General features: G+C 45.4%; 1 protein-coding gene across 3 annotated transcripts in view; it reads left to right on the top strand.

Annotated features, from left to right (window-relative positions):
* The window catches only part of Alpk2 (alpha kinase 2), a 107,193-nt gene that overhangs the window by 71,270 nt on the left and 12,596 nt on the right, over positions 1–23,327 (top strand). For all 3 annotated transcript variants that reach the window (XM_048363515.1, XM_048363514.1, XM_048363513.1), the window contains 6 exons: positions 4,833–4,980; positions 9,409–9,536; positions 9,631–9,666; positions 14,115–14,389; positions 15,753–15,841; positions 18,401–18,618. In XM_048363515.1, the coding sequence (XP_048219472.1) occupies positions 4,833–4,980; positions 9,409–9,536; positions 9,631–9,666; positions 14,115–14,389; positions 15,753–15,841; positions 18,401–18,618 (894 nt within the window). The remainder of the gene's footprint in view (positions 1–4,832; positions 4,981–9,408; positions 9,537–9,630; positions 9,667–14,114; positions 14,390–15,752; positions 15,842–18,400; positions 18,619–23,327) is intronic.

Genomic DNA, 23,327 nt, shown 5'->3' with positions numbered 1-23,327 from the left:
CCCGGTGGCTTGGGTTTCTTTTGTGCTGTTGAGGCCTTTGCAATTCCGCTGGGCACCCACAGGGAGGGAAGGATGCCCTCGCTCTGGGCTTCAGTCTTCCCGGAGGACTGGTTAACCTCGGAATTGCAGGCCAAACACGGCAGCTCCTGCCTCTCATCCTACCTGCCTAGGTGAACGAGGACTGAGGATTTCAGTCCAAGGCCACACAGCAAACAGTTTGAAACCTTATTGAGGGGAGGGTGGAGAGAGAGACACGACTAAAGTAGAAAGGGCTGGTGACATGACTCAAATGGTAGAGCACCTGCCTAGGAAGTGCGAGGCCCTGTTTCAAACCCAGTGCGGCCAAAGGAATAACAAAATTGCAGACTGCAGGGCCCCACTCTTGAGCTTCCGGTGGGGATAGGTACTCAAGAATCTGTACTTCTACCGAGTTCCCAGCTGATCTGGCATGAGATGCATGCCTCCAAGCAACTAACTGATCATGGCTGCCTGGAGATAAATTAGATTGAGAGAATGTGATGGCAATACCTTTATGTTTAATTACCTCTTAGAAAAGATAAGCAGAAGCATACATCCATGTAGCTAACTTGTGTCGTAGACCACAGATGTAAGCAGGATCTATAGAAAAAAAATTCTTTCAGCACACTTTAAGATTCTCTTTTATCCCCCACCCTCTTTTTGGTAGGTTGTGGGGCTTGAACTTAGGGTCTGTCCCTGAGCTAATTTATGCTCAAAGCTAGTGCTCTACCACTTGAGCAAAAGCACCACTTCCGGTAGTTAATTGGAAATAAGAGTCTCCCAGGGATTTTTCGGCCTAGGCTGGCTTCGAACCATGATCCTTAGATCTCAGCCTCCTGTAATCTTAAAGGCATGAGCCAACAGTGCCAGGTTTATCCCAATTGTGTTTTTTTTTGCCAGTCCTGGAGCTTGAACTCGGGGCCTGAGCACTGTCCCTGGCTTCTTTTTGTGCAAGGCTAGCACTCTACCACTTGAGCCACAACACCACTTCTGGCCTTTTCTGTTTATGTAGTGCTGAGATAATCGAACCCAGGGCTTCATGCATGCTAGGCAAGCACTCTACCACCAAGCCACACTCCCAGCCTCCCCAATTTTTTACTAGCATATATTTAGTTATACACAAGGGTGTCACTGATTTCTCCCTCTCTCTAAGCAGGTTTCATTGCTCTATTTTCATATAAGTGTACAAAATACTTGGACTGCATGCAACCACCCATACACTCTCCTTCCATCCTCCCCTCTCCCACTGATACCCATGGTCAAACAGATCCTGTTTTACTTTCTTCTCCATAATTTGCTTTAGAGCTGGATTCTGCAGCTGAGAGAGAATATGCAATATTTGATTTTCTTAATCTGACTTGTTTTGCAGATCTCCAGTTCTGTTCATTTTCCTGAAAATGATGTAATTTCATTGTTTATGGCTGAATAGTACTTCAACAAATGCAGACAAAGATGTGGGGTTTAGGGACCCTTTTACACTGTTGTTGGGATGTAAATTAGTGCCACCGCTAAGGAAATCAGTATGGAGTTTTCTTTGGAAACTAAAGCTCAGACTACCATAGGATCTGTCTGTACCACTCCTGCATATATCTGAGGGATTATAAATCAGCGTACAGTTGAGCTACTTGCGCACTCATGTTTTTTTCTCAGCACTATTCAAAGTAGCCAACACATAATCAAACTGGGTGCCTATCAACTAATGAATGCAGAAAAATAGAGCACACATATGTAAAAAAAAATAACAGGGTATTGTTCTGCCATAAAGAAGGAGTCTTTCCTCTTTCATCATGGATTTTTCAAACATAGCTTTGTTGAACCTTAGTGTTTCTTCCAAATAGGAGTATGATGTTTCTTTGACTTTTCTTTCTGAGGGGTTTCTTGACCAGGTTTGGAGCCCTTCTGGCTGAAAGGTCTTCATTGTCGTAGCTACTTCTACTTCGCCTGAGGAATCGCTCCATTTCCAACTCATAGCATGAGTGTAGCCTCTCTCATTTCAGATCTCACTTTCCCTTCCCACACAGCCCAGCGAAAGTCAGAGAGAAAATAGCGAAGCAAGCTCCAGAAACCCTGCAGAAGGCATTATGCCTGTTTGATCTGAAGGGGGAATTTCCTCATGTCTTAATCTGAATCCTCACACTAAGAGGCTGCTGTTTGCTTTTCCCAGCCCACATTAAACAGGCTCTTAGGCCCTGTTGCAGAAAGGATTAAAGATGAAACTGCCATACAAAATGCCCAGAGCTGTTTAACTGGTTCTTAGTCTACATGTACAAGAGTATTTAGAAACAGTCAAGCAAGCTTGCTGGCTACCTTCTTTCCCTTCCTTCCTTCCTTCCTTGATTCTTTCTTTCCTTCCTTTTCTTAAGTGCTGAAGTTTGAACCCAGGCCCTTGTGCTTGCTAGGTGGGTGCTTTCCCACTTAAACCATACATTCAGCCCTTTTAAAATTTTTGTTACTTTTCAAATACAGTCTAGAGGAGTTTTTTGCCTAGACCAAGATATCCTTGTATTTACACTTCCCATATAGCTGGGAAGACAAGCCCGTTTTCTTTTCTTTTATAAAAATTATAATTTTATTATCATTATTAAAGTGTTGTGCAGAGGGGTTAACATTTCTTAAGTCATATAGTACCGTTCTTTTTGGTCACTGTCACCCCTTCCTTTTCTTTCCCCAAGTTCCCCCCTCCTGTTCCTGCCTACAACCTGAAGCATTAAAAAAAAAATCTCAAAAATGTAAACTACTTCAGTTCAGTGGGAAACAGATCATTTGGAACTCTTGCCCATGATCATTGACGTGGACGAAAGGGTGGTCAAGAGGGCTGCTGCTGTCTAAGAGTTGGAACTGAGCTCAGCGATACCTCCTGAAGTACTGAGAACTGCCAAGGCAGACAGCAGAGCCTTCTGAAAAGGCCTGGTATGAAGCAGGTACCAAGAGTACAGGCCCACATCCTGAAAAGGCCCTGCCAGATGCCTCAGGGTGGAGACAACCAAAGAGTTTGCCAGGCCAAAGCAGTCCAACATGGCAGCCACCATGTGGAGTGCTGTGGAGAACACTCTGAGGCACAGGTGCACTGCTGAGACTTTTGTAGGAAGTTTGTCTCCCCTGCACAAGGAAGTCTTAGAAACATTGAAGTGTCCCCAACACATCCTTAAAGACTGATGCCACAAGGTGTTGGAAGGGCCTTTAGGGAAATGGCCTAGAGGGGGAGGTAGGCCTTGGTCAAGACCTTAGACCCAGCATCTGAGACTGCATGCACCTAAACAGTCTCAGCTTGACAGAAGCACTGGGGCCAAAGAAACAGAAATGAGGTTCGCCTTCAAGCCCTAGTTGGTCCTGGTGAATTGTATGGTCCTTCATGATGCACTTGGCTGCTATAATACGGGATAATCTCAGTTACTGTCTGGCTGAGGGGTTTGTTACTCATCTTACCCTCAGCCTCTTCCTGAGCAGAGTTAGCCTTTAAATATGCAGCCTGCTATCTAAGTTTCTGCCAAAACCAAAGAAAAGCAGGAAACTCATTCAATGTATAGATTATTCCACTTAAGCAGCCACTGAGTAAACAAAGCTTGTCTTATGGATACATTTGGCTTAGCTGGGGATTATATAATACTTGTGATGATGATTACTTTGTGTTACAGAAGATGTGAGGTTATGGAACTAGACCGTAATAAATTGCAATTATGTTTGCAGTAATTTCATTTCCTACCAATTTGTTCTGACCATTTTCCCAGATAGTCGGTCTTTGGCTTGTTCTAATGTCTAGGCTGCCACCCAGAGGCTGCCCTGACCAATTACACATTTGCTCTGCAGGTCAAGCTCTCACACTGACAAAACGTAAGGCAATAAACTGGCGTGATCGCTCATGTTTACTGTCCCAGAGACTTGAGAAGTAGAGAACAGAAGGATCAACCACAGTTTAAAACAACAACAACACATGGCAAGTCTGAGTTTAACCATAGCATTGCAAGATAAAAAACAACAGGTCTCAAACCAACCCATGAGAATTTCTTAGGATACCTATTGCACTCAAGCATTTGCTTCTTTTGCAAACGAAATTGATGTCAGACATCATCTCACTCCAGTTTACCAGGCCTTCTTCACCAATGACAACTGTGACCAAGGGGGCAAAGATAGGTAAATCTTACTTAACAAGTAATTTATTTTGTATTTTCCTTTTCTATTTTGGCGCCTTAAGTGTTTACCTGAATAATCTAGATTTTTATTCTGCTCCCTAATCCCAAACTCAGATTTTGACCTGGACCACCTGGGTTCAAATCCCTCCAAGTACAAACTCCCCTACTGCCCCTCCAAACCCCAATAAATCTCAAGTTCTGATCTCCCTCTAAACATTATTGACATCAACTAAGGAATCTTAAGTAATGAAAATCAGGAGTTTTCTATTCGAGTGTTTTGTTCATTTTTCCTACTATTTTATGTTAAAGCAGTCACATTTTCCTATATACAGTTGCTCTACTTACAAAATGGAGCTATTATTCCTATCTCTTGGATTTTTATTTATTTTTTGTCAGCTGTGGGGCTTGAACTCTAGGCCTGGGTGCTATCATTGAGCTCTTCAACTCAAGGCTAGCTTTCTACCACTCAAGCTGCAGTGCCACTTCCAGTTTTCTGGTGGTTAACTGGAAATATGAGTCTCACAGACTTTCCTGCCTGCAATGGCTTTGAACTGCAATCCTCAGATCTCAGCCTCCTGAGTAGCTAGGACTATAGGCGGGAGCCACCAGCACCCGACTTCTCTTGGAGTTTTGAAATGAGAAAATCTTTTGCCTGCACTGACCTGCAAATCTCTTTATTTCTAGCTCCAATATTGTTGAAAAAGATCCAAGCAGAGATGTTCCCTGACCATTCTGGAAATGTAACATTGAGCTGCCAGTTTGCAGAAATTCACGAAGATTCTACTATCTGGTGGACAAAAGATTCCAAGTCAATAGCCCAAGTCCAGAAAAGGTGAGATCTCTGCTCCAGGCTCCATTTCACAGCTGCTTGCTTGTTCATTTCTTAGTGTCACTGTAAACAGAAAATAATCCATTACAGGAAGTAAAAAGACAAATGGAAGCAAACACTCTGTAACCACAGCATCCAAGAAGAGTAAAAATCAATACAGAGGTCTGGCCAGGGTGCCCAGTGAAAAGCTTCTCCCCTTGGCTCTGCCACTCCAGAATTCTGTGTTCTTAGCAAGCCACAGAACCTTTCACTAGTTTCAACATTAGGAAGCATGTCGAATAATATTCTAGTCTGAGGCTCAGTGGCAAGGTTAAAGGACTGTCTTCTGTAGGTCTATAAATTCTGTTCCTGGGTATTTCCTGGTTCCTGAAGTTCCATTCCTCTGACAAAGGTCAAGTAAAGCTAAGAAGGCAAATCAACAAGAGAGCAGACAACAAATGGGATTTCAGAAAAGTAATAGCTATGGTAGATGGTGGGCAACTATCTTTTTTTTTTTTTTTTGGCCAGTCCTGGGCCTTGGACTCAGGGCCTGAGCACTGTCCCTGGCTTCTTCCCGCTCAAGGCTAGCACTCTGCCACTTGAGCCACAGCGTCACTTCTGGCCGTTTTCTGTATATGTGGTGCTGGGGAATCGAACCTAGGGCCTCGTGTATCCGAGGCAGGCACTCTTGCCACTAGGCTATATCCCCAGCCCACGTGGGCAACTATCTTGAAGACAGGAAAACCAGTTTATTTCTGGGTCTCTGGGATATTAGAGGAGACTTAAGAGGAGGCAAGAATGAAAATCATTGCCAAGAACACCTGGGATAAACTTGACTGATGGTTTCCTAAAACGCCTTCCTGATGCTGGTCCAAAGGAACTGGTGGCCTCCAGATTCACCCAACACATTCTAGAAACAAACCATGTGTCTGTGGAAAACAGCATCATTAAAACACCCTCTAGAAGCTTATTTCTGCCCAAAGAGTCCTGATTTGGCTCCCAAATCATGGGAGGTGCTCCTATCCTCTTAATCTGGTCATGAATAGATTTTTCCTTTTCTGTGCAATCTAATCAAATACATCTGCTTGGAACATGTGTCTAGAAAATATTTACCAAATGCAACTATGAGCTATGGTTCTACGTCTATGAATGTCACTCCAAAAAAAATCCTGAATCATGGTTAATACAATAGCCAATTGGCCTAAAATGTCACCCATCACCCCGCTGAATATACAGGCTTGAAAAGAATTTTAATGAAGAAGTGGTTTGATTTTTCCTTCCTATTTAATTTCTTTTTAGTACATATTAATTTTAAAAGGGGGTTTTGTTGCAGTGGTTTGATTTTTAAATCATGGCATTTCCCTAGAGATGTATTTAAAAGTGTTAATTATTCACTTAAATTATTTTCTGAAGCTGTCAGACAAGAACAGTTAATCTGCATTTGCATTGTTTTTTCTATTAACCAGCCTTGCTCATAACTCAGAATTGGTACTTGAACTTTCCAGATTCCTTTTGTGTTTGAGGGATAGCTACAAAACCCAGCCTGACTCTAGGGAGCAGATGTTACTACTACGCATTCAAGACCTTTGCATCCTTAGTGGTGCTTGCCTTATCTCTAAGCAATAGCACACTTGAACCCGTGTGCTTTCTGCACAGTAACACTTGAGACTGTCTGGAGTCATAACTCCTTTGTATATTGATAGATCATTTATGCTATTTGGGTAGGTTTTCCATTACTGGATAAGTTCTCCACTCCTGTTTCCAGCTAAGAATTTTCTTTTGCAGGTCTCTGTATGAACTAGCTCATTGTCTACTGTTTGCTAGCTTTCTACTATTATAATGAAATAACCCGAGATAACTAACTTATAAAGAGGGTTTGCTTTGGCTCAGTTTTGTATATTCCAGACCATGATCCAGCAGAGTTATTGGTTTAGCCTCTGACTGCCCACAAATGCATTTTCCCCAGGAATTTAAGGACTGCCACTAGGTCCTGCTTCTTAAATATGCATATACCTCCAAGTGGCATCACCCGAAGTAGCTTGCAACATCCAAACAGCCACACGTGTCAAGGGATAATTTTCAAGGAGTTGAAGTCTCTCAATATGTACACACAAAGGTCTTGATCTTACTGAATACTAAGGGAGTCGGGAAGGAGGTAAAGCTATTCCAACGAACAGCTGAAGAATGGAGATTTATATAACCAATCAGGCAAAGGAATGCAGACATAGTTTTCAAATAGATTTTTACAAAACAGTTAATATTTGACAGGTCATAAAGTTGAGGGTTGTCTTTCCTGTGGCAAAGAAAAATGTATGAGTTAACACATAATGTATCTGTGGGATTCTGGCTTTGGGGGGCGGGGCGTGCGGTGGTCTATGTAGTTGCCACAACTGCTCTCAAGCTCATATTCTTCTCAGCTTTGCCTTCTCAGTAGCGGAGACCACAGGCAGGTGCCATTGCTGGCACCTTGCGCTCTCTTTAAACAGAAAACAGCAAGTTCCAGGCTAGGAACACTCCTGTTGCTTTAGTAACCCCTGGGTAAGCCTATTAAATGGCGACCTGCAGAGGACATGGAATCTAGTTCTTGGTTTTGTCCACGTTTTGGGTGCTTCCCTTGCTGTTTTGGAAGCGAGGTGACAGAATGCCTTGTGGCTAGTGCAAGATCAGTAGCCTCCAGGGACACCAAGAGCATGATGTTCTGCATATCTGAGCAGCAGTGATCTGTCTGGGCTCCACGAAGCCCTCAGGCTGGCACCTCCATGGCTAACCACAGCCCTCAGTGGCTTTGTGGTCGCTAGGAACCCACTGTTCATTCGGGGAGGAAACCTATTTAGAAGTGGTCTGGGCTTTGGAAAGAGTCTTTGTCCATGTGGAATGGGTTCACTGACAGTTGAGCAAGGCCTAAGAGCACAGGTCGTATTGTTGCTGCTGTTCCCGCTGCTGCTAGACAACCAGCCAGCCAGTGCTGAGCTAGCTGCTGTTAAAGGCAGACCCTCATTGGCTGGCCATGAGAAGGACAAGTTGAGGAGAGTGGGTGGTGGGCACTACCAGCTCTCTCTGCCTGCCTGCTGTCCCCCTCCTTGGTGTTGGAGATGGACCATGAGTCTCTCTCCCTCCAGCCAGTTTTGTGCCTGGCAGGGCTCTCTGATGTACCCTTAGCGTAGGCTTCTTTGGCATTTCTCTGCACACTTGCACAGCGTCCCTGTCCAGTCCTCTCTGTTTTGTCAGGTTTTCCCCAAAAGATAAAAAAGAAAAAAAAGATTTCACTTCTTACAGGATAGCAGGGTGTGGAACTGAGTTTCTCCCTCTTGGTTCGGAAGGCATGGAATCATCTTGTACTTTACTCGGTTACTTTGCCATTTTCTGTTTGTCCAGTCCTCTCGGGCTAGGAAACCCACAAGGACTGTGCCTTTCCCCTGTCACTGGATCCCCAGTACTAAGCACATAGCATCCTCTTGGGGATATACGAAGGTGGTTTTCTTTCATGGGGAAAGCCCACCCACCCTGCTGCTGCCCACAGGAAGGTCTTGCGAGTTCTCACAAGACAATGCCTCTTGTAGAGAATCGCGTGCCTGCTTCCGGTCACTCCTCATGATGGATCTAGCCCATGATCTTGCTCTTTCCAGTTGCACACCCCAGGAACAGGGCAGTACACTAAATAATATCGTAAAGCTCACCGACAGAATTGGAATCCAGGTCCACCTGACTCGCTGACCTTTCCTCCCAGAAGGAAGACTTACAGGGAAAAGAGGGACCAGGACCAATGAAGGTCTTCTGGTCCAACAAAAGGAGAATTGTTGGGCTTAACAGAAGGTGCCCAGGGGCTAGCTCTTCCTCTTCGGTATCTTTCAAGGGATGGCTCAAGTGGTATAACACTTAGTGCAAGGCCTTGAGTCTAATTCCCAATACCACAAAGAGGGGAGAGGGCCTCATCTGTAGGCCCGGCTACTCAGGAGGCAGAGGAAGAAGAATATCTTAAGCCTCAGAATCCCAGAGCAGCCTGGACAACAGAGCAAAACACCATCTCAAAAGACAAAAAAAAAAAAAAAAATGACCAAAAAAGGAACAACCTCGGTTATAAATTCTTAGTAAAGAGCCTCACTCCTTTTTGTTATGTGTGTTTAGATGGGGTTGGACACGATCAGATTCCCTCACACACAATACCTGGCAGATTCTGAGCAGAGCTGTTTCTGACAGCTCCCCAGATTCATAACTTGAGTTCCTGGCTCTATTGAAAGCAATCAGGCCTTTAGCGTGTATCTGTGTAATCATATCATATATAGGATTAGAGTCATGAAGACCAAACGCTCCAGCTGGTAGAGGGGATCTTGTCTCTTAAGAAGTTCGTAGGCTGAAAACACCAGGGCAGGGAGACATTTGTTCCTTCTTCTTCAAGGCAGCAGAACTTTAGAACCGTGATGAAGCACGTACATGGTACTGTCTCCCTTACAGCGCAGGAGACAACTCCAGTGTGTCCTTGGCCATCGTTCAAGCCGGGCAGAAGGACGAAGGCCTCTATTACTGCTGCATCAAGAACAGTTATGGGAATGTCGGTGCTGAGTTTAACCTCACGGCTGAAGGTAAGCCTCCACTTTGAGGCTATGAGTACAAACCCTGGTGGGGGCCTGCACACAGGAACCCCATCCTGACACCAGTCTCTTCTCTGTCTCCTAGTGCTCCAGCAACTCTCAAGCCTCCGGGAGAGTAAAGGTAAGCCAACGTGAGCAGAGGAAATGCACTCCCCTCCCCCCCATAATTCCCTGTCACAATTCCATCAAGCTGCAGGTACCCAAGAGTATCTCCCTTGTGCTGTGGAGTTGTTAAGAACATGAGAAGTGGGAATTTGAATTTGTTGGTTTGGGTTTCTTTTTTTTCTTTAGACATCAGACTTGTGTGCGTGAGGTTTGCCAGGTCCTGACACGCACACTGCGGGTTTTGTGGCTTCGATTTCCTTTGCGATTTCCTTAGCTGAGCAGGCAGAACCAAGTGTTGGGAGCATAGCTGTGTTTGGTTGCATTCCTGTGAGAACGAGAAATGAGCTTTGATGTGTTCTTCTGGCACCTGTGGCATGGCTACAGCCTACCAGCTGTGTTCCTAAGCACTGGGGCAGCCCCTGGGCAGGTGTTCTGGGATCCATATTGGCCACAGCTTCCCCGGTAGGGACAGCTGATCGCTCATCTCCTCCCTGCCACGCCCACCACCTAGTGTGCTGGGGCGACCCTGATTTGTAGAGATTTTCAGTTTCTAAGGTATAAATGCTCTCACAATGAGCCATCTCAAGCTACCAGTGTGACCATAAGTTGTGCAGCTGGGAAGAGAGGCTCCCAATTAGCTCTCGGGAGCTGGAGTTAACTGGCTCCAAGAGCCACTTCAGCCCCTCTTCCCCACAGGTAGCAGGATGGGACCATTTGGTCACTTTCAGGAGAAGCAGGAAAAAAAAATGGATGATACAATTGGGCTAGCATCTTAAAGATATATATCTTTCCTGGTGTGGTGGCTTATGTTTGTCATCCTAGCTACTTGGGAGGCTGAGATCTGAGGATCGTGATTCAAGGCCAGCCCAAGCAGGAAAGTCTCAGAGACTCTTAACTCCATTTAACCAGCAAAAAGCCAGAAGTGGAGGTGTGGCTCAAGTGGTAGAGTGCTAGCCTTAAGCACAAAAGCGCAGGGACAGCCTCCAGGCCTTAAGTTTAAGCCCCAGGACTGATACATATGCAAAACTGTACCACAGTATTTCCTAGCACCTGATATTTCTGTGTAAGAAGGACAATAAAAATAATTAAGATGATGGGCACTAGTGGTTCATGCCTGTAATCCTAGCTACTCAGAAGACTGAGATTTGAGGATCATGCTTCAAAGCCAACTTGGGCAAGAAAGTCCATAAGACTCTTATCTCCAATAAGCTACTCAAAAAAAGCCAGAAGCCGGCTGTTACTCAAGTGGTAGAGTGCTAGCCTTGAGCAATAAAAGCTCAGAGACAGTGCCCAGCCCCTGAGTTCAAGCCCCAGAACCGGCATAAAAGAAAATCCCCAAAGTAGTCAAGATACAATAACATTTAGTATAAAGAAAGCAAGAATAGAGCCTATGACTTAGCTACAGCCTAGCAAATATTATGATATTTATCCAAAGCAATAAACATAAACGCAAGCTATTCACAAACTCATTCAAATGCTAAATATCTGCCTTCTGTGTACCATGTACTTATACTCCATTTCTGCTCCATATACACCAAAGTGAACATTTGTAAGCGTTTCCTTCCTTTAGAAGGCAAAATGCCTCTCAGAAAGATTCTCTGTCTCCTTCTTATCATTGGTTGGCAGTCCCATCTTAGTTATTTGTGACTTTATGTTTGTATAAACTCATTTCTGAAGGCTTTTCCAAGTCAAGAATAAGACCTCACTGGGAATAAGTGATGGATTGTCAGGTATAAATGATGCTACCATAGAAACAAGACAGAAGAAAAATACAAAACGGTGACTCCAAGCAGAGAGTTTAGCTTTGGATCTTAAAGTTGTTGTCCTCTCCTATCTGCTGCCCTCTGTGTCTGAGGGGCTCCATTTCACTGGCTCATCAGACCTGAGAGAGAATACACCTTGCTTTGGCCCTTCCCCCTCAAGCCCAGGTCTGCTTAATTGCTTGGTTTTGCTTGCTTGTTTGAGAGAGGGTCTCGCTGTGTCCCCTAGACTAGCTTGAAACTCACAATCCTCCTATCTTTCTGCCTCCACCTCCCAAGTGCTAGGATTGCAGGTTTGAACTACCATACTCTGCTGAAAATTACTTTTTTTTTTTTTTTTTTTTTTGGCCAGTCCTGGGCCTTGGACTCAGGGCCTGAGCACTGTCCCTGGCTTCTTTTTGCTCAAGGCTAGCACTCTGCCACTTGAGCCACAGCGCCGCTTCTGGCCGTTTTCTGTATATGTGGTGCTGGGGAATCGAACCTAGGGCCTCGTGTATCCGAGGCAGGCACTCTTGCCACTAGGCTATATCCCCAGCCCCTGAAAATTACTTTTAATTGCCTGTTTTTATCTGGAAGAATCTCTTGCTAAACATCTTATTTATTAAATCCTCTGTAATAAGAACAAATCACATTTTATGAGTCAGTCTCTAATTAAAAAAACACACACACAATAAAACTAAGCACAGGGGAGAGCCCAGAATAAACGAGAAGAGCAAATAAAACACAAAGTAGTCTGATTTAATGATATGACATTTTGTGAATATATTTGTGGATTGCTTTTCTCTCCTTCAGAGTGGTCTTTGGTGCTGTTTTCTCTGTGTCTGTAGGGTTTGGATTTTGTAATTCTTGGGAGTAGCAAAAAACCTTGGTGAGATGCTCTGATGGCCCAACACTCATTTGTAGTTGTTTGTGTGCTGGATTCATGTGAGTTGTTCCTGGTTCTCCCAGAACCCCTCTTCGGGCCTGTGAGGCAGCCGCCTAGCAATGTAAGGCCTTTGCAAAGCTTCCAAGAGAATCCTCCCCAGCCTGAGCCATGAACTGCCCCACTCCTGCTTTGCTAAGAGTTGTTGGTGGTGCTCTGTGTTCTTCATACCTGAGTCGCTCCTCCCAGAGAGGGTATGGAGAAGAGAGGAAGGAAGGAAGGACGGAAGGAAGGAAGGAAGGAAGGAAGGAAGGAAGGAAGGAAGGAAGGAAGGAAGGAAGGAAGGAAGGAAGGAAGGGAAAAAGGAAGGAAGGAGAAAAAAGGAAGAGACAGAGAGAAAGAAAGAGAAAGGAAGAAAAGAAGAATAGAAGGAAGGAAGAAATAAAGACTTCTCACTGTCATCTCCTACTTTAGAAGAAGTCTAGGCTCTAAGATGGCTTGCTCATTAGCGGTGACATTTCAGGCATGGCTGTAAGGGACCTCTTTAGACAGTGGTTCTTTTGCAAGAACAGTCAGAGCAGTCCTGAAATTTCTTTATTTTTACATGGTTCCAGCCTTGTTAACTAAAACATTTCTGTTGGAACTTATAGTCAGGACTGTTAATTTTTATCACATAGAATATCGATGAGTGTGTGTGGGCGTGTGTGTGTGTGTGTGTGCATACGTGTGTGGGTGTTTGTGTGTTGCTGGGATTGAGTCCGTTCTTGGTTCATAGTAAACAAGTACTCTTTTCCGCATCGGCTTCTTTATTGCCTGAAACTCTGCAACTCTTTTGCTAAGCAGATGTATTTAAAGATTGTATATTCTGGTGCTCCGTCTTTTGCTAGCTGAAAAGATTTGGACCATCTTGTTAATATCCTCTTCTTTCTGGCCGTTTCTAATTGTTCACTCAATTTTTCCATTTGAAGACCTTCCACATTCCTCTTTTCTTTTTTCTTCCTTTTTTTGGTGATATTGGGGTTTGAACTCAGGGCCTTACACTATCTAGATTGGAGTTGTACCACTTGAATCAGGTCTCCAGCCCTGCTTTTTGTTGGTTATTTTGTAGAAAGAATCTCACGGACTTTTCTGTCTGGCTGGCCTCAACTCTTCCTTTAGATTTCACCTTTCTGAGTAGATAGAATTACAGGCAGGCATGAGTCCCAACGCCCAGCTTCTTTCTGCTAATAACTAAGCCTGCACATTAACCAATGCATTTTCCCCCATGCTAAGAAGGATGAACGCGGGGCCTCTGTCATTGCTAAGCCAGTGCTGTACCAACGAACGACACCACCAGTGACAACCGATACTCCAATGAGAGACTCAGACTCCTACTTTACACAACTAGGATCAACTTCAGACTGCTCTTAAAACATGATGTGAAAATATTTCATATTCTGTATAAAAACATGGGGAGGGTATTCCGTATGATTTCTTTCTTCAATATTCAGAAAGATGTCAGTTATCACCACCTACAAAGAGTCAAAAAGGGGTTTATAAATCAAAATTCTCTTATTGTGTTGAGAGTCATCTGTTCCCTTCTTTCAGCCAATCATAGGTCTGATTTGATTTCTTTGAGCCTAAAGCATAGCATCCTGATAGAACCCACCATCTTCTGTCACAGTGCTGTATCCACTCTGACAAACAGATGCTAAAAACTTGAGAAACCATGTCTATGTGTCTCATGGGAGTTCGGTGTGGTTTCTCCTCCTGGGTTATCCAGATCCTTCCAAGGCGACACAAGTTGACCAAGGATCAGGACAGGGGAACAGTCTGACCCACGAAAGCTGTGCTATGTTTTAGGATGCGAAGAGATCGAATTCAGCCAGCTCATCTTCAGAGAGGACTTCCTCAATGACAGCTACTTTGGGGACCACTTACGTGGCCAGATCTCCACGGAGGAGTTGCACTTCGGGGAGGGGGTGCACCGTAAAGCCTTCCGCAGCACTGTGATGCAGGGCCTCATGCCGGTCTTCCAGCCCGGCCATTCCTGCGTGCTCAAGGTGCACAATGCCATCGCCCATGGGACCAGAAACAACGCTGAGCTTGTGCAGAGGAACTACAAACTCGCTGCCCAGGTGGGTCACTGTACCCAGTGGCATCATTGCAGGTGTGAAAAGAACTCCCATGATAACATGGGACAAAAGCCAATCTCACAGGGGAGCATTTGTCTTCTCTTGGGCTGTAAATAAAGGCTGAGGGTCCCCCATCCCTTCCTGGCTCATCCAGCCAGTGTAGAACCAATACCTGTAGACACCTCCCAAGTTCTCACCTGGGATGTAATCATCGCTGTCCCTAAGAAACCTTGGAGGTCCCTGGAAATTTGCTTCTGCCTGGACTGAGGATGATGTGGTAGTACTTCCACACCAGTGTTGGCTAATATGCTGGGAGAGGTGAATCTCCCTCACACAGGATGTGCTCTTTGAAAATTTTTACCCATAAAATTAGTGGAGGGAACTTAGATGAACCTCTCAGATACTGGCAGAAAATTAACCATCCATTACTCTGTTAGATGGGAGGATGTCATGGCAACTTCCTCTGTGAAAATGGGATTTTTCCAGTTTTGTCCACTTCTCCTCTCCATTTACCCCTCCCCTGCCCTCCCATCCCCTGCCAATCCTTTATACCTCCCTTCCCTGGCCTTCTTTCTTTTCCTTCTCTTCTCTCTCTCTTTTTTTTTTTCACCAAGTCTTCCTTACACTGAAGGACGACTCAGTCATGAAAAATTCCCCAGCATCCAGACTCCAAGCTAGAAAGGTCTCAGAGAGTGGCAAGCAGAGCCCATTTCGCTTTTCCTATGTGAAAGTGAACATAATCTGTTACTCACACTACACCTCTGAAGTGAATGGTGGTGGGCGATCTCACAGGAAAGCCAGGTGGGCACTGAGCAAGCACTACCTGATACCATGAACAGGCCAAGCCCCTGAATTCACACATGACTTTCGGCCATACTGGATCTGGGGATTGTATAGTTCAGGGACACTGGTCACAGAGACCACTTGACCTTGCCCTGGTAATCTCCATCACCTGCATTAAAAAAATTTATATAATTTTTAAATTGTCTTTCAATAGCGGTACCAAGGGGTTTCGGTTCAACCTGTCGTTTTTGAGTACAGTGTATTGTGATCAATATCACCTCTTCCATCGTTCCCTCCCATCTCACAGTCATGGTGTAGTTTGCAAAGTGTAGGTTGCAGCCATTTTGCTTAAGGGCCTCGGAGTTTAGCTCAGTGTTGCCTGGCACACACCAGACCTTGGGCTGCATCCCCAGCGCTCCTAAAAAGGCTTTGTTCCTGTGACTCCAACAAGGGAGACAAATCTGGGAATTCATTGGTTTTGACCTATTTTGCGGGGGGGGGGGATCTCCTGAATCATCTTGCTGGACAATATTGTTTGGCTTCTTCTAATCACTTGACTTGCCGATTTATTTGGTGATTACAGGAATGCTATGTTCAAAATACTGCTCGACACTATGCCAAGATCTACGCGGCGGAGGCTCAGCCTCTGGAAGGCTTTGGAGAAGTGCCGGAGTAAGTGTGTTGGCCCTGTTGCATGTTCCTACCCCTCCCCTGATGGGGCCGTGGAGGACAGGAGGGTCGGGAAGGGAAGAGGGATCTATATAGGTCAGGAATTTGATTTGGTCTCTCTGTTCATAAGCACCATAAAGAATTACAAGTGACTGTCGTGTTCTTATTTAGTTTCCAGAAGCATACAGAGAGACACTTAAATCTTCTTTAAATAAATGGATGTGTGGGTTGATGGATCGATGGATGGGTGGGTGGGTGGTATCTACTATGTTAAATTAAAAAAAAAGAAGTATCCATTCTCAAGGATATGTCCTATGATCTTTACACAATAAGCACACACAAGCAAATGAGATTATCACAATTAGTCCTATGATGAAACTAAACTCTAATGGGGTGCAGGGAAGAATGGATTGGGTGATCAAGAATACAGTAGCATAATACCTACATCCTGAGGTCCTACAGAGATAAAATATGCTGGCTACTTTTATCCACTTATAGCCTAAATACTTTTGGCCTCAGCATTTGAGGGTGAGCTTTTATTTATTGGTCTGTGTGTCCAGTTGAGGTCGTATTTGCATGCTAAGTGGGAAAAGAAAGAGCCTTTCCACTGTTGGAAATTCCAGGCAGAGCAACCATTTATGTGTCAGTAAAAATTGAGAGGGGAGAGAAGAAAGGACTACTTGGCTATAGGACCCCTGCTAATTCACAAAATGAGGAAAATGCTTTCACTTAGAAGTATGCTGAACAGACTATACTCAAAGTCTAATACTTTCTGCTCTCTGCCAAAAAGTTCTTAATAGACTTGTTTAGGGAACAGGCATTTGTCAGCAGCTTTAAGAAAAATAAACTGATGGAATGCAAAGAAAAAAATACAATTCACTCTCTGTTAAAAACACTGAGAAGACAATGGGGATGAGTTAAGATTTAGGTTAGAACTTACCTGTTACATTTCTTGAGGCTTTTTACAGCTCCTTCTTAATGAATACTGTGTCAGGAGCTCTCTGTTTCTCTGTCTCTGTCTGTCTGTCTGTCTGTCTCTGTGTCTCTGTCTGTCTCTGTCTGTCTCTGTCTGTCTCTCTCTCTCTGCTACCCTGCATTTTACCAGCCTTCTCTGAAAGCCCACAATGCTGCCTCCCAGGCCCTGCACCCTGGGCCACCCCTAAGTTTACTTCCAGACAAAGACACAGGCCTGCTGCATTCTCTTTTATGATGGGGTCTTAAGGAGAAAACTTTCCTCCATAGGCTGTGCAGCTTCTGCGTTTGAATTCATGAATATCAATGGCGCCACATTGTCTATGCAAATGACGTCCCACTGGGCAGAGACCAGGCTAATTAAGACGGGTGAATAATGCCAGGCCCTTTCTTCTTTTCTGGCTTTCCTCCACCTCAAAGGCTCCAGAATGAATAAGAACTCAGACTCAGAGTCTTTGGAGGGTCCCTTAAATCCCGCACAAATCCTGCCTGTGACAGATGGAGGTTTGGCGGCCTGGCTGCTCTGCGGGGTATTGAACAGGGGGTACCCCAAGTCTGCCCACTCTCATCTGGCTGTGATTTGAATCTCTGTAACAAGACACAAAGAGCTCTCACCCTAGAATGAGAAAGATGCTCTCAGGTCTGAGCCTTTTCCTTTTGCTGCTTGTCCCATTTGGAATGTTCTTGCTTTAGCTCTCCCCCTCTTCCCTACAGGTCTCTGCTTCCTTGTGCTCACAGGACTTCTGTGACCCCCCCACTCCCATACAGTGGCAATCCCTCCCCATCCCTGCTCCACCCACCGGTCCTCACTCCACTGCTTCCCAGCACGCAACCTCTGTGCTGGCATCACTGCTTTATTATCTGTCCCCTTCATTTACATTTAAGGTCGGTGGAGCAGAGCCTCTATGTTCTTAACTGCTGCTGTGGAAGAGTGTTTGACACTTAGAGACTGCTCAGTGAATATTGGTTGACCAAATGAAAGGAACTAGGGCGAGCAGACGGATGGATGGAGGTGGATAGAAGGATGGGTGTGTGAGTGGATGGATGAATGCACAGGTAGATGATGGCTTATGGTCACACACACACACACACACACACACACACACACACACACACACACACACACCAGTGGATTAGGGCTATCATGAAGGCATTTGTTTCTACATGGAAAACTGAAATTCATTCTGAGGGGGAATTTCTAAACAAGCCTAAAAACAAAAGCAGAAATGAATCTTATTCATTAAATAATAACTACAACATTAGCCCAAATCTAATGGATGAGTTAGGGAGGTGGCTCAGTGATGGCGTATTTGTCTAGCACGTGCAAGGCCTCAGGTTTGATTGCCAGCTCTGGGGGGAAAAGAAGGAAGGAAGGGAGGGAGGGAGGGAGGGAGGGAGGGAGGGAGGGAGGGAGGGAGGGAGGGAAAGGAAAGAAAAGAGGAGGGGAAGGAAGGAGGGAAGGAAAGAAAATCCAATGACAATAAGGATTGATTCTGCCACTCCCTACAGCTCAAAGGGAGGGGAAAAGCCTAGAAGCTTCTCTCAGCATCAGAGAACTTGATGTGTGTTCATGGGTGTCTTCCTTGCCAGAATCATTCCTATTTTCCTTATCCATCGGCCTGAGAACAACATCCCTTATGCCACCGTGGAAGAGGAGCTGATTGGTGAATTCGTGAAGTACTCCATCCGAGATGGGAAGGAAATCAATTTCTTGAGAAGAGACTCAGAGGCTGGGCAGAAATGCTGCACCTTCCAGCACTGGGTGTATGAGAAAACTAGCGGCTGCCTCCTGGTCACAGACATGCAGGGTAAGAAGAGCAAATGCACCCTAACTCCAGGGATAAGGAAAGAGGAGAAGGAGGAGGAGGAGGAAGTGGTTAGCTGGAGAGGGAGGAGGAGGAGGAGGAGGAGGAGGAGGAGGAGGAGGAGGAGGAGGAGGAGGAGGAGGAGGAGGAGGAGGAGGAGGAGGAGGAGGAGGTTAGCTGGATAACTTTAGCAGCTTTTCTCAAAGAAGGTGTTACAGGAACAAAGTCTGGCAAACAGCACATGGAATACTAATACTCATTTTAATATGGGTGTGGTGGGACACACCTGTAATACCAGCTACTAGGGGGGTAGAGATGAGAATCGTGATCTGTAACCACCCAGGCTAAAACACAAGACCCTACCTGAAAAATAGCTAAAGCAAACAAGGCTGGGAATGTGGTTCAAGTAGGACAACACCTGCCTAGCAAGCATGAGGCCCCGAGTTCAAACCCCAGTGCAACCAGAAAAATAATTAGCCATTAATGCCTTCCCATTACCAAAGGCAACCAGAGATCAGCTTTATTTTTACATCCTTACTAGGTAGATTCTTAGACATACGTGAGAATATCCAGATGCATCAAAAGATAAATTGAGAGGAACTGTTCTGTCCTCGACAGATGGAAAGACCTATAGTAAAAGGTGAACTATTTATGCACTCGATTCGGCACTCACTTGATGTATTTATAGCCTGCTTTCAATGTTTACACAAGTGGTTGGGAATACCATTTCTTGTATGAAGGGGGTTGTCACAATTAGAGCTCTGCCAGGAACAGATGTGAAGCAAACCCAGCATCCTTGGGCATTGTGGGATTGGTCCAGGGCCCCTTAGAAACCCAGATCCTCAGGCTCCAGTCCTTTGTAGGGAAAGGCACCGTAGGTGTGCATAACCTATGCACATCTTCCCACCTACTTCAAATCAACCCTACAGAATTTTTTTTTTACAATGCCTAATACAATGCAAATGCTCTGTAACTAGTATGTGGTATTGTTTAGACAATAATGGCCAAAAGCTTGTGTACATGCACAAGCAAATTTTATATCGAATATTTTCTTTTCTTTTCTCTCTTCTTTTATTTCTGTAGCATTGGGATTTGAACTCAGAGTCCACACTTGCCAAGAAGGTGCTTGCCATTGGAGCCATGCCCCAACTCCTTATTTTTTTTTTCTTTAGTTATGGTTCGCGCACCATACCCCATTTGTGTTGTTTTCATTTTTTGCTCAGGACCGCAGTCTTCCTCCCTTTCCCTCTTCTGTATACAGCTGGGATCATAAACATGGATCCCTAGGCCGTGTTGAGATGGAATCTGGCCTCAAATCATGCCTCTCCTCACCAACACCTCCTGAGTAGCTGGGATTCCAGGTGTAAGCCCCCCACACTCGGTCAAACCTGAGGATTTGGAAGCCGCAGACGTAGAGACCGGGTCACATGGTGGCTCATTTCTGTGGAGACTCCAGGAAGGAAGGGGAGGGTGAGAAAACGCCAGGAGGGCGGGCAGGCAGCCAGTGAGGCGCAGGGTCCAAGGCAGTGACTGCCCGGGGCAGCTGGGGCCTCTTTTGCTGGGAGCCTGCGCGAGTGCATTTCCTGGAATGGCTCTGCCATGAGCACTGGGACCCCAGGCCGTCCGTCACCCATCTGCTCCCTTCAGCCTGGGCTGCAGGCCGCTGGGGCGGGGCATGGCCTCCCTGCACCCACACCTGAACAAGGCATGCTGGGCAAAGCAGAGCAGAGCAAGTTCTTCGGCGGAGAACTGCTGGCGGCAGGGGCGAGGAGCTGGGCACTGACAGCGGCTGCCTTAAGTGTCTCACTGTTTCTTTGAGAAAAGTGGGAACCATGTCATTGTATGCCTAGCAGATGTCAGACACCGCTGCAAACAGGACAATCAACTCTAGCTCCAGCCTCCAGGTTTCGCTTCTGGTTCTGCAGCTTCCTAGCTGTCAGCCCAGGGGCAAATGGCTCAACTCTTCATGCTTTAACCCTCTCTACTTGGGGTTGCCAAGATTCAATGAGACAGTAAAACACTTATTACAACATTGCCACATAATAAAACACGTTGATTTAAAAAAAATCTCCTTAATTTGAAGTAAGGATAGACTCACAAATATTAGCAGAAATACACACATGTCCCAATGTACCGTTTACCCAGTTTTGCCTGATGATAACATCTTCAATAACTATGGCACATAATCAAGACCAGGAGGGGGATGCATGCAGAAACTGGTAAAAATCCAAGTGTGTCATGGATGAATTCTATTATGCCAAATGTTCCCTCCCCTCCTGTGTGCTTGAACACAGGGCATGGTGCTCTTTCTCACTTAGCTTTTTCACTCAAGGCTAGTGTTTTACCACTTGGGCCACAGCTCTACTTCTGGCTTTTGGGTGGTATTTGGAAATCAGAGTCTCATGGACTTTTCTCCCTGAGCTGGCTTTGAATTGGGAGCCTCAGATCCCAGCCTCCTTACTAGCTAGTATAATATAGTCTTGAGTCACTGGCATCCCAGTCTGCTTCCTCTTTGCAGAGACTTTTTGCTGCAGAGAGAGTGCTCTCTCTGTCTCTCTCTCTCCCTCTCTCTGTCTTTGTCTCTGTCTCTCTCTCACACACACACACACAGACACAGACACACACACACACACACACCCATGGCCTTATCAGGCAGCCATTTCCTCTGCTCAGATTATGGCTGTGCCGGTGTGGTTTCCTCCATGCCCGATCCCCGTCAGTTAATTTTGCACTAAATATACTTTATCTACTGAAAAACAGCACCCCGGAGCTTCATGCACAGCTAGTTCTGCTCCTAGGCACTGGCAAACAAGTGTAGCAGAATATTACATCTCTCAGTACATGATGTGTGTGCTTACATGTGTTGAGGCGGGTTTCATAACAACGTTTATTTATTCTCTGCTGCTCCAGGGAACATATTGTTTTTTTATTATTATTATCATCATTGTGGCATGGGATAACACAGTCATCTTCTAAGAAATGTCTCTACTTTTTACAGTTTTTCTGAGACGTTAGAAGTAGGATTAAAACAAATCTGAAATGCATCCTTCACTTCATATAGGTATTCTTTTCTGGGTGTATCTGCTTGCTGATTGGCTGAGCCAGGGATGGCGGGAAGTCTAATCTGGAGTCAGGACTATTCTTCCTAAGATCTGCCCACCATTCCAAGACCCAAGAACTCAAATTCTGGGAACTTTCTCCCAATGCTGCCACAGTTCTTTTCTTCCATCAGAAACACTCTGTAGACCACTGTCCTCCTCTACCCAGTGTAATAGCTGTAACTACAATTCACCTTGTTAGCCCCTTGCAAATAGCCTTTGTTGAATGACTGAGAAGTTATTAGACCAAGACACTTCCGTGTCTTGGTCTAATAGACTATCAAAATGATGGTCTATTTTTCTAAGATGAAAAGGACAGCTGGGGATTATTAGAAGCAAGGGAAAGCAACTGCCAGAGTTCAAGGATTTCTTGCCAAATAACTTTTTTTTAATAGACTTTTATGTGGCTCAGATCTGTAATTTTAAAATACAACTTTGCATGAATCAAGATGTCCAAAGAGGGGTTTTTTGTTTTTTTTTCCAATTTGGAGTCTTCTTTTTAAATAGCATAACCCCAATAATAAAAGCGATGTGAAGTATTTCTACATAGATTCCAGTTGTTAACAGCTTTGAAAGAATGAGAAGAATTAGTTAGCAACTGTAAAAGAGGCTTTACAAAGGCCCACTGGCCCCGCCGTGTCTAATCTAGCTCCCAGTGCCCTGCGGTTGCTTCTGTCTCACTAAGCCGTCTGAATGGGAACACGTCCTACATCTTGGCCACGCTCCAGGAGAAGACTGCTGACGAGTTGTTAAGCATTCAGCTTTCTCTGCCTGAGCTTAGGGTAGAGAAGGATAGAACTAGGTGGCCATCATATCTGATTCCTGGTTGGCTTTTAGGGGGACCGAGCTCCTTCTTCCACAGGCCAGACGAGTTCCTAGGCCACCCGGCCCCCCGGTAGCCAGGACACCTGCTGGTGGCAGGGGTACCAGTATTGACAGTCCGGCCCATTTAAGACCAGGCTGAGGTAAGATAGTCATCAGGCAGCTCAGATGCTGGCAGGGTGGCATGTCTGACATTACCGATGCTGTGCCCTGAGATGAGAGATCGGTGGGTTGTGCAGGGGGCACCCCCAGACGTGGGGCAAATACCAGAGCCACTATGTTAGGAAGAGAGTAACAACAGCAGGATACATCATTGGGAGAAGAAGATGCTAGAAAGGCTAGGATCCCCACACTCTAGGCATCAGAGAGGTGCTCTTCCTTCTTGCAAGACTTGGGAGAGGTTCAAGAGGCAGCTGAGGCCGGGGCAGGGGGAATTTCCTACCACAGAAGGTGCTCTTTCTCCCATCCGAAGACAGACCATCAGCTCTCTGTGCATCTCTACATCCCTGGTGACTCCTCTGCCTACCCCCCCAGAAGGACAGGAGCCAAAAGACTTCTTGAGCTCAGAATTCTGTGGAGGCTGCCCGGGGCCCTGCTGAGCTGGGTGGGAGGGTGGTCGCGGGATTGTCCTTTGGGGTTGGTTCCCAGCTCCTTCCACACACACACCGGGGTTCAATGGCCATCCATTAGGACAAGCGACATGAGTTCTGAAGGTCAGCTCTCCCTAGGCCAATGGCCAAGAGTCTAGCCATAGTTCCAGAATGTTTCTCTGGTTCTGCAGGTGATCTAGAG

The sequence above is a fragment of the Perognathus longimembris genome, chromosome 15, assembly GCF_023159225.1.
Source record: "Perognathus longimembris pacificus isolate PPM17 chromosome 15, ASM2315922v1, whole genome shotgun sequence".
Taxonomy (NCBI): domain Eukaryota; kingdom Metazoa; phylum Chordata; class Mammalia; order Rodentia; family Heteromyidae; genus Perognathus; species Perognathus longimembris.
The sequence above is the reverse complement of the archived record's forward strand: the minus strand, read 5'-3'. Positions and strand labels throughout refer to the sequence as shown.